The sequence below is a fragment of the Bombus pascuorum genome, chromosome 13, assembly GCF_905332965.1.
Source record: "Bombus pascuorum chromosome 13, iyBomPasc1.1, whole genome shotgun sequence".
In the NCBI taxonomy this organism is placed as follows: domain Eukaryota; kingdom Metazoa; phylum Arthropoda; class Insecta; order Hymenoptera; family Apidae; genus Bombus; species Bombus pascuorum.
Window position 1 is genome coordinate 12,007,922 of NC_083500.1, and position 15,577 is coordinate 12,023,498.

The 15,577-nt window shown below is 38.7% G+C and overlaps 4 protein-coding genes across 17 annotated transcripts in view; 1 reads left to right on the forward strand and 3 right to left on the reverse strand.

The window, feature by feature from the left end:
• Nucleotides 1-54: 54 nt before the first annotated feature.
• LOC132913222 (uncharacterized) lies at nt 55-2,429 on the reverse strand. Its single transcript, XM_060971381.1, has 4 exons — nt 2,016-2,429; nt 1,402-1,933; nt 294-1,324; nt 55-191 (listed from the first exon to the last, which is right to left on the reverse strand). Exons 1-4 carry the CDS (start codon nt 2,145-2,147, stop codon nt 63-65), a joined length of 1,824 nt encoding a protein of 607 aa, XP_060827364.1. The 5' UTR covers nt 2,148-2,429; the 3' UTR covers nt 55-62.
• A 344-nt stretch (nt 2,430-2,773) lies between these two features.
• On the forward strand, nt 2,774-6,173 carry LOC132913246 (protein APCDD1-like). Its single transcript, XM_060971418.1, has 5 exons — nt 2,774-3,184; nt 3,554-3,695; nt 4,103-4,334; nt 4,420-4,821; nt 4,998-6,173. The coding sequence occupies exons 1-5, from the start codon at nt 3,142-3,144 to the stop codon at nt 5,964-5,966; spliced, it is 1,788 nt and encodes a 595-aa protein (XP_060827401.1). The 5' UTR covers nt 2,774-3,141; the 3' UTR covers nt 5,967-6,173.
• A 140-nt stretch (nt 6,174-6,313) lies between these two features.
• LOC132913244 (large ribosomal subunit protein eL34-like) lies at nt 6,314-7,272 on the reverse strand. The gene is made up of 3 exons (XM_060971415.1): nt 7,031-7,272; nt 6,530-6,727; nt 6,314-6,452 (listed from the first exon to the last, which is right to left on the reverse strand). Exons 1-3 carry the CDS (start codon nt 7,093-7,095, stop codon nt 6,359-6,361), a joined length of 357 nt encoding a protein of 118 aa, XP_060827398.1. The 5' UTR covers nt 7,096-7,272; the 3' UTR covers nt 6,314-6,358.
• Nucleotides 7,273-9,958: 2,686 nt separating this feature from the next.
• LOC132913208 (ephrin type-B receptor 1-B) overlaps nt 9,959-15,577 on the reverse strand; it is a 64,990-nt gene continuing 59,371 nt past the window's right edge. For all 14 annotated transcript variants that reach the window (XM_060971320.1, XM_060971315.1, XM_060971311.1 and 11 more), the window contains one exon: nt 9,959-14,760. In XM_060971320.1, the coding sequence (XP_060827303.1) occupies nt 14,496-14,760 (265 nt within the window). In that variant the 3' untranslated portion in view covers nt 9,959-14,495. The remainder of the gene's footprint in view (nt 14,761-15,577) is intronic.

Here is a 15,577-nt window from a genome sequence, read left to right on the forward strand (position 1 = left end):
TTTATTAGTTGTTAAAAATGTTTCCATATGTAAGTGTAAATTATAAATAGAAACTTTGTATTTTAATAGAGTTTTATTTCTTCTATCGTATAAAACTTGTTACGATTTTTTTGTAATGATTTCGATGACTTGCCACTAATCGTTCTTTTTAAAATGGGCCTCATATTTTCCATATCTTTGAATACTTTGAGCTGCAAAGAAATTTTGAAAATGAATTAGTGAAGATCAATAAAGAAGACAAAATACTTATTGAACAATTATTAAAGCAATTACACTATTTTGTGTGAACTTACATGGTCGTCTAAAACATAACTAAGTTTATTAAGTAGCACTGAAACTTCTGGATCTCGTGATAACACGTAATGTTGATAATGAGACTCTAACAAAAGACTAGACCATTCATATAATTGTTTGTCAGTTGGTTGCTGTATAACATCATGAGAAAAATCTTCAGCATCCAATTTTTGTATTAAATATTGCAATAATCGAAGTATTTCGTCAAAATTTAAACCGCTCCTAAGATAAGACGACAAAGAAATGTCGGAATAAGTGAGACCAAAAATTTTATCAAGAAAATCATTCCTTGAATGTCGGTTTCTGACAGTTGAGAAATCGTCGGTTGTACCATTTTGTAAAGGTAAAAACGTTTCATCAGGACTTCTTAACGAAAATATTAAGAGGTCGATTAGTAACTTTTCTGGTAAATCTTTTAAATTATTCAAACACCATATAATTGCTTCAACATTTTTCGACTCGATTAACTCCGGGATCAATATTTCTTGTATCGCGGCATCGCTTAATCCTTCATGTATATAAGATGATATTTGTTTAGAAAGCTTTTTTGAAAGCTTTTGCATTGGTTGTTTGATAATAGTTGATCCGTTCTTTTCCCATTGTGCTACTGTTGATTCTTGTATTACAACAATCTCATTATTATCTGTATTCTCATCATCATTTCTGAAATGCAAAGATGATCCAAGCAAAGTTGCTATTTTTTGAGGAGCAAGATGATAAGGAGCAATTGCTAAATGTCTATTAGCAGCAAGCAACAACTTGTCCTCGATTTTCCACAACTTTGCATCTTTTGTATACAATTTTAGTTTTTGAGCAGCTTGTATTAGCTTAAATTGTACATTATAAATCATTAACACAGCCCCCTCTTCAGAAACATCAGCCCCATAAACTGCTACAGTTGCCTCATTCAGAGATGTCATAACTACTGGATGTTTGGTATTAATATTATTGATAATACCAATTAATGTACTTAAAGCAGCTTCGTTGTTTGTTTCCATTAAAGGGTGACTATACAATCTACCATGCGACCCTGAAATCAGAAAATAAATATAAAATATGCATAATTTTAAAAGGGATTAAAGATCTAGAAACAACATTTACACTTACACAATGTTAGAAGACAAGCTTTATTTTTGGCTTGCAATACTGCATGACCAACTAACTCTTCTGATCTTCGCTTCAACTCCAATCTTTTAACACAATTTGTTTCTTCAGAATAGGTATCATTGTTAAGTTTAACTATAACACAATTGTAAGTTCCTTCAATTTCAGTTAACATACACAAACTTATTTTATCACCAGTACGGATCAAATAACAATCTAAAATTTTTTCATTGACGTTTAATAACCCTTCTTTGGACCAAGATTTTCTGTTTTTTATAGCTGTTTCTAGTGAAGCACTAGCTCCGTCCTTGCGTACCAATACAGGTGGACAGTCTTCACATGTAAGAATGGTATGCAAAGCAGACTGAAATTTAAAGCCTTTGATGCTATTTAAATCTGTTTCTTCGGCAGTCCAAAGGCGTATTTTTTTTTCATTAAATACCGCAGCATACTGACATGTAGTTTCATCATAAATAACTTGTGTCGTTAATCGATCTTTACTGGCCCAACTACTCAATTGTTTTAAATCCTGTAGCTGTAAAACGCGCTATATTACTTACAGATAACAGAAAACATTGATTGTAGTATAAACAAATGTAATTAATATAATAATTTACCTTATATCGGATTACAATATTTCTCCCTAATGTTACGATTGCACATCCGCTTTCCGAATCTCTTTCAACACCTAATAAATTTTGTTGATCGATAAGCGGACATAGCGTATAATACGAGAAAAGCTTTGCCATCTCGAACGTATTAATACAATTTTTTTTTTTTATCACGTGCTCGAAGGCTCAGAACGAAACGGCACACATTTCACTTGTAATTAACGTTTGGTTTTGAAGTTTCGACATCTTCATTAATGATACTAAATATATTTTTCAATAATCACAATTTTTTATTTTATATTAAAATATTTTCATTCGGTCCAGATTGAATGATAAAATAATAGAATTCAATTGTTATTATAAAAATAAGTTGTGAAATCCAAATAGGTTAGTTTGTTCCGCCATCTCTAGCCAGCAAAATACAACGCCCCCGTATTCTGAAACACGTACTATGTTCAGTTCTTAATTTAAAAAATAATGATTCATATGAATTAGTTACATCGTTTTTAATTCTTTCAATAAAGTAATTAGGTAGAAGATTCCTAAAACATATTTGCAAGATATATTGGAATTTTATTAAATCCTATCTTTTTTAAATAAAGTTTAATCAACGTGACTAATTATCAACTATCATTGATATTATTTTGAAAACTGGATAAAGAAAAGGATAAATATACTACAGAAAAATCTTTTTTTTTTTTTTTAATACTATCATAGGAAGAGAAATATTTGATAATTAAGAATCTTATCAGTGCCACTAGAATTAAACTCGACCAATTTAAATTCAATTTTTCTTTCAAAAGGTAAATGCAAATTAAATGCTTAACATTGTAGATAGTAGATACATCTACCACTTATGTCCACTACTCAGTTGGACGAAGAAGGTCGGGAAGGGATAAAGCTATATATATTGAGGGTGACTTGAACAATACTTGAGTTTGCCCAGATCATTCAGAAGGAGTTTTAAGATAACAAAGTAACTTTTTAGTAGATCAGTATAATTTTTAAAATAAGAGTATAATTTATTCATATTTTTGTCTAGGTTGGTGTAAAAAAAATTTCCATCTCAGCAAAATTTATTTTCGCTGATAAATAAAATATCTTATCCTGTAAACTTTCGCTGTGATCAAGAATGCAACCGTTGATCACTGTTCCTTTTTTATGCCTGTTTATAGGTAAGTTAATTGAAGCATATTTCATAGATCGTGTTATTTCAACGATTAATTTTATCATTCATCATAACGAGATCATCTGTTATATTGAGATGTTTTTTAAAATTTACTTAACATTCTTCCACTTCTGATTGATACGCGTACCTTGGGCAGCTGCATAACATCACGAAGTTCATCGTATCTCACTGTCGATCCGATTGGAATACAAATCGAAAAGACAGAAAAAGACGGGTGTGGAAACGTAAATGCGGCAGAACATAAAATTTTATCGTCTCCTTCACTTTTTCTTTGTGACGAGATTATAACTTTGTCAAGATCGTTAAAAGCTTTGAAATCATTTCATCTTTTGCTCTACGTTCTCTTTATTCTTAGGGTTCGATTATACAGTTTCTCTAGAATCCGAAACGGAGGATGATAATTGCGAAATGATGATGAAAAAAATTGATTCTGATGACAAAGCAGCTGTTACCGATAATACACCATCTAGACTGCATTCGACATGGATATCCCACGAGTAAATATTTCTATAATACTTTTTGCCCTTTCGAAATTAATGGGATAATACATACCATTACGATAACTTTTAAAATGGTTGCGCATATTATAATATTTCGTATATTTTAATTTATCATATACGTTTTGTGCATTTCTATATTTTTAAATTCCTTATAAACACATTAACACCCATAATCTAATTGTAATTTCTTTAACATTATTGAGATCTGTCAGAACGTAGCATCTTATTGCAAATGGGACTGCATATCTAATTTTAAAAATTAAATTAAATTTAATTATTTGGAATTTGAGCGTTTTAATATTCATTATTTCACGAAATATTCATCTAGAAAGGGATAAACTTAGCTGCATCTTGAATTTATTACGAATGTTTTCGACATCAAATTACCATTATTGTTTCTTCAGATGTGAAATACGAGCTGGTCCAAAATATATCATAAGGAAATATAATTTTTTTAAGAACGACTCGTTTCTTCTATTACAATATCATTACGACGAAGAGTCATGCAGCATCGCAACGTATACTGTCGTAGCACGCGGTTCCGTTAAAATTTTATCCCCGTCTATCGCAATTCCTGGTGCTACGGAAACTAGCGTACAATTGGATTCGGTTTACTTGATACCACTTAATAGACAGGTAGGTAGATGAACTGTTCTTACGATGTTGCAGGATGCAAGATCATTGTGACACAGAGTTTTTATACTTTAAATTAAATTATCAGGTTGCTCATAAATTTGGACGTATCATGAACGCAAGTTGCGGCGGCACCGAAACAAAGTGGCGTCCTTATCTAGCGCAACTCATTTACGAACGATCCATGAATTTTTCATCACCCAGAGACTTAAATATGTACGATTTGAATTATAATTCTCTTCAAAGTCGTCTATTACGACCGAAGAAACAGCATACGATGAATTGTTTGGAATCCTTCGAAATCGATTTCTCGGAATTAAATGTACTCCGAGTTGAAATAAAAAGACCTAATGTTGAAGCGATCGGTGAAAGTAAGATGCGTGAAAGGATTGAACTATTACTTGGTGGACTTGCTCGAAATGCCCGTTCTCAGAAAACACAACAAAAGCCGAAACGTTTGCAATCTACATCCTTGCTACGCGCCGATACGGCAAGTATGCTTTATCGATGGACAAGTAATGGCATAAAGCAGTTCTCTTGTGTTCCTAGCTTATATTCCTTTAATTGAATTTATAAAAATATGAATTTTACACAGATATCCACAGTTTACTTATCGATAACGCAATTTATCTAATAACTTTAATCAGAATGTTTTTAATATTGCAGGCTACCGACTGTCCGATTTGTGGAAGTGTATATCGCGCCACCGAGTACAGTCCACCTTTATTTCATCAAGCACCACCACTTCCAGCAGTGATCGGCGGTCTTTGGTTAAGCGTTAGATGTGAAAGCATCGATGGAGGATTTTGGTCCAAGAGATTCTTTCGGATTTATTCCGATAATAGCAGGTGGTTCGCGCGTTGGAATTATTATGGTGATTCTGCATGTTCCAATTCGTTGTATTCGATTAACGCGGCCGGGACTTATGTTCAACGTGCTGTTCGACAAAGACGAGACATTAAAAATTCAAGCATAAAGACACTCAATACGGAAGATTTGGAAAGAATTCAGAAAAATCTAAAGTTGAACGTTTATCGTCATTTGTTCCAAGATACGGAAGAATCGAACATATTGGAATCAAAACGAAGGCAAAAGACGAAGATTCAGAAACAGGAATCCGCTGTTAATGCTTTTGAGATGCAGAAAGATAATAGCTTACCTTCTGGAACGACTGAATTAGAATTACGAATTCTCGAAAGTTTATTAATACCTCTTAGCAATATGGTATCGACCAGTTGCGAAGGTACTACGAAAGAACGTAAACGTATAAGAAACGAAGCGGGTATATGGTCAAAAAATTGCATGTTCCGAACGGGTTTTGAAGCTCCTGCAACTTTGAAATTTAAAGCAAGAATTAGTCTCGATTGGAGAGGGGATTACACTCTGCTTTTAGCATCATGGAAGGATGATCTTTGGGAAGCTCCTCTTCGTCAGTGTTCCGAACTACCTTCGCGAAACCATTTTCGAGAATCCAGGCCCTTGCCTCTTTTTCGAAGAGGAAATAGGTACAACCGATTCAGTCGATATACGAGGAACTGGTTTCTTTCTTCGTTTGCTGTGTGTCTTTCAACAAGTTCCTTGCTCATACACTCCACAGTTTTACTTCTTTTATATCGGTTACATTTCGTTTACTGATGATAAAATTCAAATTATTTTCTTCCAAAGACCTTTAATCATAAGAATAGAAAACAGAACAGGGTATATTTTGTAATTAAGAAAAAGATTGTGTATAAGTAATATGTAGACGAATGGTGAAACGAGTAACGGCAATATATCGTATACTTTCATGCTTTAAATTTTCAACGAATTTTGAAACATTTGATATTGATAGTTGATAGTCTCGATCGATGATAGACTCTTCAAACTGTAATGTTTTACAACTACATAAATGTACATGTATCAATATATTGTAAACGAAAGAAAAGAAAAATGCGCAGATGTGAAGTAACTATTACGGTTATAAGAAAATAATTCGCGCCACATTGTTCTTTTAAATATATTTTATTTAATTATTAAAAAGAAAACGATTATTTTTCTGCTTTCTTCAATTTTGCAAATGCATGTGTTTTCATCACCTTTATGACAATCTTCTGTTCTTCAATAAGGAAAGCACGAACGATTCTACAAACAAAGATCAAGAAGAATAATAAAACTTTTTAGATAGTTATCTCACATAAATAAAGGAAATCAAATTATACCTTTCTTTGACGCATTTGTGACAAAGAACACCACCATATACACGTTTGACAGTCTTTTTTCGTCTGCACATTCGTGACCTTTCCATAGGTCTGGCTGGTTGAATACCCCTTAATTTGTCTTTGCATTGACCACATCTTGGAATCTTCTTGGGTTTTTTAAGATATTGATATACTAATTTTCCTCCAGGAGTACGCACACTGTAAATTTATAATACCGTCACTATTTCTCAGACACGATAGTTTGTTTTTAATGAATTGATTAAAGTAGCATATAATTAAAGGAAAATGTTATTTTATATTCGATGAAAACACAATTATGTGACCTTAAATAGGAGACATGTGAATTTCACGTGTAAAAGTAAACCAAAACATAACCTAAAATGATCAAATGTTTATATTTTTAGAAGTTCTATACGAAACTTTTTACAACGTAAATATAACACAATAACATGTTTAACGTAATAACATTCTAGTTATATTTTAAAGAAAGCAGATACTTACACGCGTCTCCTGTTACTCTTTGTATTGTATGACAGTCGACGTCGGTAGGTCAGTCGCTGTACCATCTTTCTTCTGAAATATATATTCGTTTCTTAGCAAGAAGGTTCGTTCATATGATAATAAATTATATCGTTAAAGGGCATCGATTTCAGAGCGATTGCAAAAACAACTTCATTTTCAAAGATTAATCTAGATATTATCGATATTAAAGCAAAATATAAAATTCGAACGAACCTTTTGTAGATCCAAACGGAAGAGGAAGCGACAGTATTGGGCAATTTTATTGTACGCAAGCGTAATTTCGAGCCTCAAAACAGTACTGCCCTCTAGTGATAAATAAGTAGAAATATTTCGCCATAAACGAAAAACATATCAGAGAAATATTAGATCAAGGGATTTTTTTTCACTGTATTCAAATCTAGTATGCACAATGCAAAGGGCAAGACACATTGAGAACGTTTTTATACAGAGCAGATTTTAACAGATCTTCGTCTAAAATTAAAATCAGAACGAAAGAATTAAACAGATATGCGAGTACCAAATATAGATAATAATATTTAACACGAAGACATTAGGCTAGATAAATCTTAAGTTAGAAAGTAGAGTCATAAGGAAGGACAGAAATTTACACAGAAATTGTAATTACTCGTTGTAACTCGTAAACATTGGACGGATCATTTCTCCGTTATAGGTTAAGCTATACATGTATAATTAATGCACTTTGTAAAACGAAGACTCTAAACGTTCCCGTTCGATCGCTAAAGTTAAGCAATGCTGAACACTTGGTTGGTTTCTTTTTATTTATTTTATATCGCAAATAACGTTGGATATATGTATTTTTTGATTCATGAATATATCTTTAAATAAATATTACACATTTATTTTATTATTATATATATTACATATTGCACATTTTTATTATATATCATACATTTTTAAATAAATATTAAGTACAAGTTGCAAGACATTTATCATTGTAATTTAGAACGAAAAAGGTGGAACCAACTGCTACTGTTATCTTTGTCGTACGCGCACTATCGTGCTCCTTGTCTAACACAACGTTTCTGCTCCACCGCACAACTATTTGAGAATATTCCACGGTGTCTACATTTTATTCTACTTCCAGGATTGCACCAGTTTCTCCCAAAAAAAGAATAATTATCCAAAATTCGATGGATTAGAAGGAGACGTTTGTCTGTCCTTGTCCCACAGTAACGCGGTCCTTGCTTACGACTAGGGTTGTTGTCTATCGGATTTGATTGGAACTGCGAGAAGGTAACAGGAGCATACAACGTGCGAGGAGGTATCTTACTTCCTGTTTGACAAGGAGCGCACCACTGTGCGATAACTACAGACGTACATCTCCTAATTTGTCAAATGATCGTTAATTATTCGACGACTTCAAAATTACACGAATATTTCTCGGATAGGTAGTAATTAGCGAACAATAGCCGGATTAGAGGGAGATGTCTGTCTTTGTCACGCAATATCGCACTCCTTGTCTATGGACAAGCCACGTGCTGCCATCCGTGTGACGAAGCTGGAACACGAAGTTGGAGCGTGCCGGAGTAGATGGCAGTGCTAATTTGTTCGCGGACAAGAAACGCGACATCTCGCTTCTTGTCTACGGACAGGTCAGGTGCTGCCATCCGTGTGGTGAAGCTGGAACACGAAGTTGGAGCGTGCCGGGATAGATGGCAGTCCTAGTTTGTTCGCGGACAAGGAGAGCTATATTGCGCGGCAAGGACAAACGTACATTTCCTTCCTTTCACGAATATTCGTTAATTACTCTTTTTCCGGGTAAAATTTACGAACTTTGGGATCGTATGACAAATCGCGAACCTCTAACGAGATTCGCACACAGCTCTGGAGCGGAGTTTCCATTTAATTAATTAGTTATCGGCAATTATCGTAACAAATGCCGTGACTGCCTCGTGGTACGTATCTGCGATTTTTTGGAAATATCTAACTTTTGCGCGACTAATTTACTCTCTAAGGAATCGTAAAAGCTTCCTTGGAACCTGTTTAAAGCTCTTCATGCACGAAAGTCTGTAAATTACACGAAAGCTCGTGGATAACGGAGGCGCGCTCCTCGTTTTTCACACACATAAGTCTGTCCTTGTCGCACAGTGGCGCGCTCCTTGTCCAACAGAAGGCGAGATACCTTTTCGCACGTTCTACGTTCCTGTTACTTTTTCGCGATTTTAACCGAATCCGATAGATGACGGTATACTCTACTGGTCGCACAAGTCTGTCCTTGTCGTACAGTGGCGCGCTCCTCGTCTCTCACATGGCATAAGTCTGTCCTTGTCGCACAGTGGCGCGCTCCTTGTCCAACAGAAGGCGAGATACCTTTTCGCACGTTCTACGTTCCTGTTACTTTTTCACGATTTTAACCGAATCCGATAGATGGCGGTATACTCCACTGGTCGTAGACGAGGAACGCGATATTGCGCGACAAGGACAGATACACGTTCCCTTCTTACACCAAAGTCCCATTGAATTGGACGAGATTAATCGCTCCTTTTTTAGGCTAATTTCGTACAGCTTTAGAATCGATCGATAAACAGTGGAATTCCACGCACTTTTCTATCTACTTGAGTTTCTTACGGTTGCGTAAAATTCCATAGCCTTAATTTTCAACGGTCGCTGAGTTAAGTTTTTTTTTTTTTTTTTTTTTTAGTTTATTTTGGTTTTTTTTTACAATTTGTCCTTCAGGACATTTGGTAAAGCGTTATATCTCATTGGTAATAAAAAAAAATAAAATAAAAATAAATATAGCACGTGGGCGGCTACCTCCAGCGGGGTGCCAACTTCGCGTTTGCTAGGTTATATCTTTTACGAAAGTTAAGTGGAAGGAAATTGGCTAAAGTAAATGAACGGAGAAGCAAGGGGTGTTTCAATGGGTTGGGTAAGAACGACTGCTGGTTGTTTTACATCGTATAAGGTATATTATTTATTATATCTTATTTACATTCAACATCGTCTTGACAACACCATAGGAAAAATGTTTTTAGACACGTTCCAAAATTTGTCGACATTAACTCTCTTATTGCATCTGTCGCGCTTTGTCGCTTCTTCTGTTTTATACAATGAATCGAGGACACACGATGGTGATTCGCTGAACCAATTATCGTAAAAACTCAGTTCGATGAGTATACATAAATTATGATGCGTGTACATGATAGTAGATGAGCTATTTATAATATATACGGGACGGTACCTGTGTGCTTTGTCTTCTCGCGAATTTAATATATGTTTTCTTCTTTCTTTATTTTATCTTTTTTTTTTTTTTTGTTTGCTTTTCGTTTCCGAAGCAGGTACTTTGACAAAGTTCGCTGTTAAACAGACTGTTAAAAAGGCAAAAGAAAAAAGAAAAAAAAGGAGGGAAACAAATTGAACAGAGAATCGAACAACGTGCACGTAGATCGCTTAAGAAACGCTTAACTAATCGATAACATAACTGCTTAGAGACTCGACGATCGTATCTACGATGGATGCTGTATTTCGCTTTCTTTTTTTCTTTTATCCTTTCGTCTCTTTTTATACGGCGGTCAGGGTTTTTCGAAAACAGCGAAGTAAAGAAATAATGATTTTCTTTTCTTCTCTTATCTCTTTCTTTCGTCCCCTTTCGTACGATTCTAGTAAAGGTAAATAGATAACCTAGCACGGTTAGAACGTCCTTCTTTTTTTTTTCTTTTTTAATTTAGTCTGATCTCTAAACAATAAATAAGGCTTTCTTTGTTTTTAATAAATAGTAGTACACAAGTGTTAATCGAGTAAAAGTATTTAAGTAAAGGAGCGTCCGAGGAGGATGTGTTCAACGATTATCTCGTTCGTTTGCTCGTCGTCGCTGCGTTTCCTCGTTAGAAAGAGTAACGATTACTTGAAAGAAAAAAAAAAAAAAAAAAAAAAAAAAAAAAAAAAAAAATATCGATACAATCGTAACTAAAAAAATAAAGGAAAGAAGGCGAATACAAAGGAAAACGATAGGAGAGGAAACGCGATTGAAGCGTCGTTCGCGCGAATCGAAGTAAATTTTGATTCGGATTACGCAATTATTTTTCCTATCGCTTTTCCTTCTCTCGACGTTTTCGCACCTTGGATTCTCGTCTCTTACAAAATAAGAAGCGCCCTGCGTATTAGAATCGGAGAGTGGAAAATACAGAGAATCAAAGTACGTAAATGACGTGGTTCTCGGAGAAGTAGAAGTAGAAGTAGAAGAAGAAGAAGAAGAAGAGGAAATGCGATCGAAAAGACTCGAGAAACAGAGACAGCTGTATGTAGGCAGGTTCGAACGCGAAAGACTCAAGTGAAATGGAAAAGGTCTCTAATAAGATATCTTTTACGCTCTAACTAATTATCTTCTGCTCGTTTCGTGCCTACGATCGTGTAATATCGACAGAGATCTATGAAATCTAAATATTAATTCACTGAAACTATCGACATTCTCAAAACTTCAGGTCGCACTCGCAGGTTCGTCGCTAGACACAAATAGTTACAGCTGAAAGTTTTTAAAATCTTCTTTCTCTCTTTTTTTCCCCTCTGGCGGAGTCCCGGCCGAAATCTCCTTCTCGTTCGATGGTATTTCTAAAAATTCGTTTCAACGCCACGCCGCGCGTTGCATCGTATCGTTGCGCGTCGTTTTTTCTTCTCCGTCTATCCGTCGCGATATCGCGCGATTCGGTTGGGACTCCTCCATCCGACTTTGTCGTTAAAGTCTCACGCTTTACCTTACTTCTCCTTTAACTTTTAATACGAACATTTAGGAAGATAGCGCTATCGATAATTAATATTTTCTGAAATTTTTTAACATTCTCTATATAAAAATCTGCATTTGCGTGTATTCGCTTATTGCTTCTTAATCGTCGCCATTCTCGGTAGCTTCTCGTTCTCTTTCTCCGCTAACGGAGGGTGCGCGTTTCGCCACGCGACCTTCCGCCCTTCGACCGGACCCTCCGGCATCCCCCTTCGCGCTTTTCCAGTGCAAACGGAACGATCTCGCGTAAGAATCTCCTGACGGAGAGGCGCGCGACGCGCACCGATGGATCCACCAAACCAACGAACCAAGTTATTCCACGTTTTCTTCGCTACGTCGCGTTCGTTCGTACGCCAGCAATGTCGTTCATCGTGGCGTCCATCGGCTCCCTTTTCCCAACTATATCTCTAGAGTAATTCGTTAAATTAAGAATAGAAATTTCCCGTGGCTCGGCCGACTTGCTCGCAAGCGTTCGCCGGTTTCAACGGGCGTCTGCCAGATCGTCGTCCGTCTGGCAAGCAGTCTTTACGATCGGCGAACGTGCATCCAACAAGATACAGACCATCCATCGTCGTTGGATATTGTCGCTACGCGTGCACGCTGCGGCACGGACGCGTTGCGTCTGCGATGCGAAACGATTCGAAACCGCTCGTACAAAGGTAAATCCGCTACTCGAAGGCGGTTCACCGTGCGCGTCCGTTTTCGCGTCGGTGTCGTCGCGAAAACTTCTCCGCGTCGATCTCGCGCCCAACGTCTTTCGCTCGTCGTTGCTTCGAAAAAATTTTTACCCGCCACGTTCCTTCTCGCGTTTTCGTCGTCCTTTTTAATCTTTCGTTTAAACTCCTTGATATGTTCACGGTGTCGAGGGACACGTTTCGCCGTTTCTTTTCTTTCTCTGCTACTCGTTGCACGCTCCCACGATCGTTCCCAACAAATCTGTCCCGCATTACGCACCGTATAATCTATTTCTCTTTCAATAAGTGTATATATATATATGGGGACCATTTTTCCTCGCAATCGACGATTACGCGCGATAACGTGCGCCTTTTCTTTCCCTTTCGCGCAAAACATTTTCCCTCGTTCACGCACACACTCTCTCTCTCTCTCTCACGCACACTTTCATTCTCTCTCGCTCTCGCTCTCTCGCTCTCGCTCTCTCGCTCTCGCTGTTTTCGCGTTATTGGCACATGGTTCCTGCTTCGTTACTCGTTCCCTGCTTCCCTTTGATCGACAGGTACCTATACAAATCGCGTATAAACGATATACTTATCATATAGGTAACGCGAAGGCAAGAATCCTCCTTTCTTCGAGCTTCGTCGTCGCGTTATTCAACGTCTAGACGAATTTCAGTCTCGCGCGATTGTCCGTCGCTCCTTCGATCGTTTCGCAAAAGCGGAGCGGAATGGCCAACGCTTTTCGTATTCGTATATCTACATGCGTCGCGTGAGCCGCGCCTAAGATGCGCCCGTGCGTTTGTACATCGATCGAGCTTTGTCGATAAGAGCTAGAAAATATTCGCTGCACGGGACGTAAAACGCGGCGCTAGACTCGCAGCGAGGACGCGTTACCCTGCTCGATTTCTCCCTCCTGTAAATGGCTATCTTAAAAAGTATCGTTAGACCTGTGGAATCTTCGTTTCGGTTTCGTACGACCGATCGTTGTTCGAAAACTTTCGCACGGAGGAACGAAACGAGGGGCAAAAGCTGTGCGGGGCTCGTTGATACTTTAGGCCGTCTATTTCATGTTCGCGCTATTGGTCTGTACCGTAGAGACATTCGACGGCACGCATCGTGCGAATCGTTGCAGGACCTGTTCACCGTTCGATTCGCGCCACGTACGTTAGGAACTCGCTGTGAAACGAGAGAGCGACTTTTCGTTGACAGCGAAGAGCGTTCGGACCGAGAAACGAAGAAAGTCTGGCAAGACGGTTCTTGCGCGTACGCGTGAGCAACGATTCGGCGCGCTGGACAGTCTCGACGGTGAGCAGGTTGGAAAAGTTCGGCCTCTGGGTAGGATCGACGCCGTCGGCTCGTCGCACGACGTTCTCTAAATTTCATACGGCAGTGATCGTGCAGTGGCAGTTCGGTTGCTTTCGACGCGACGCCACGATCCACGAGTTGGGCAGCGCGCGAGAAAAATTTCCTAGGAAGAGAAAGACAAAGTCGATGGCGGACTCGCTCGTTCGCGGAGTCGCGATACGCGTTTGTCGCGCGTTGATCCCGTAACGATCGTCTCGTAAAAAATGTGTCGTACGTGGTTCGTTTTAGTCGAAGAAGATTCGCGCTAGTTTCGTTAAGCTACTACGTTCGATGAGTCGTCGTCGCAGCAGCGAATTTCCTCGTCTTCCATCCGACGTGGCAGGCGGCAACTCGAACGGATCTCCGGCGCTTTTTCTCCGTTGGAATGTCTGCGATACGCGGTTCCTCGCCGATTCTCCCAAACTGGCGACGGACACCTCGCCTCTTTCGGCGTCTTTTCGCTTTTCGCTTGGCTTCTCCTGTCGCTCGTGGTCTTGCGTTCGCGAACGAAGCTTCTCTTCGAAGAAAAACGTCTATCGCCCTGACTAGGATGACGATGCTCCGGACCGTCGTGCCTTCGTACAATTCCGTTCAGAGGGTGATCGACGCGAAAGCTTCTCGAACGAACGATGCGTTTCGTCGATGGTACATGGAATCGAATCCTGCGTCGGTCGCAACGTCGACGCCATTAAACGAGAAAACCTTGCGAAGTGGCCGACATCTGTGCTCTGAGCGCTGTCACGCTGTTCATTATCTTCTTCTGGTGTCCCACCAACGTCACCCCGAGCGCCGTCAGCTCTTGTACGGTAACACGCGCGGCCGCCTCCAAGGTGGTCACTCCGGATCTTTCGAAACTCTCCGCGTACCGTGACATCTTGATGGAAGCCAGCCACTCGCTGACCGAGGTCAGCTGCGTCAAGTCCACCGCGTCCGGCGCCAGTGGATTGGTGCCCCTGTCGAAAATTTTCTGTTACACTCGAATCCTTTGTTTTCTGGGATTTTAAGGAATCCAGGGGAACACTATGAGCAACCAAAGACCTGAAATTCGTTCGAGCTTCTACAGGTCGTTGATCGGATCGACTAAGGGCAGAGCGGAAAAACGCAAGCGCTTTGATCTCCGATCGAGTAGTCTAGATCGAAATTAGAAGACAAAGAAACAAATCGATTTCCACTGGATCTAGCGTTCTCGTTTCGAAACGATCAGTTTTGATCGGACAAGATCAACGGCTTAAGCGATCGAACTAGAGAAACGCTTTCGTCTTTCCACCTTCCAACTGTAAAGGGCAATTTCAAGTCCATTTCGGATTCTATTATCCGGAAATATTTCTAGTAAGGAAGGGTGGTGGTGGTCAGCCGTTTCGATGATCGCCAATTACATCGGTCGTCGAAACAGCTACGCTCGTACTCAGCCCTAGATCTGTTCACACAAACGGGATCTATGTTATATCGAGTTGTATGTACACTAATATCCATCAGTTAGCAACAAAATACATAGACGTTTTGATTCTCGTGCTCGCAGAAAGTCATTCTCGCCATTATGACGGAAAAATCGACTTTCTCGTCGGAAAATTCACGTTCGCGATTCACGGAGTTTTTATCGCACGTACGCAAGAGACATTCTGCGAGCAGAGTTAAAGAAAGAATTCGCAGTTGACAGGTGGTTGGTTAGGGTGAAAGAGCGTGATTCAGAATCGAGTTTCGGGGGTTCGCTACTCGTTTCTAGGAGAAGTTGTTCCATTGGTGTCATTTACTTGATAGAATTTTTTACGG

Excerpts from the sequence above, each read along its gene's own strand:
- LOC132913222 (XM_060971381.1), bottom strand. The coding sequence starts at position 2,147 with ATGGCAAAGCTTTTCTCGTATTATACGCTATGTCCGCTTATCGATCAA. Across the intron at positions 1,934-2,015 it reads ATATTGTAATCCGATATAAG|CTACAGGATTTAAAACAATT; the intron begins GTAAATTATTAT and ends CGCGTTTTACAG. Across the intron at positions 1,325-1,401 it reads AGCTTGTCTTCTAACATTGT|GGTCGCATGGTAGATTGTAT; the intron begins GTAAGTGTAAAT and ends TTCTGATTTCAG.
- LOC132913246 (XM_060971418.1), top strand. The coding sequence starts at position 3,142 with ATGCAACCGTTGATCACTGTTCCTTTTTTATGCCTGTTTATAG. Across the intron at positions 3,185-3,553 it reads TTTTTTATGCCTGTTTATAG|GGTTCGATTATACAGTTTCT; the intron begins GTAAGTTAATTG and ends CTTTATTCTTAG. Across the intron at positions 4,822-4,997 it reads CCTTGCTACGCGCCGATACG|GCTACCGACTGTCCGATTTG; the intron begins GCAAGTATGCTT and ends TTAATATTGCAG.
- LOC132913244 (XM_060971415.1), bottom strand. The coding sequence starts at position 7,095 with ATGGTACAGCGACTGACCTACCGACGTCGACTGTCATACAATACAAAG. Across the intron at positions 6,728-7,030 it reads AAGAGTAACAGGAGACGCGT|TGTGCGTACTCCTGGAGGAA; the intron begins GTAAGTATCTGC and ends ATAAATTTACAG. Across the intron at positions 6,453-6,529 it reads CACAAATGCGTCAAAGAAAG|AATCGTTCGTGCTTTCCTTA; the intron begins GTATAATTTGAT and ends CTTTGTTTGTAG.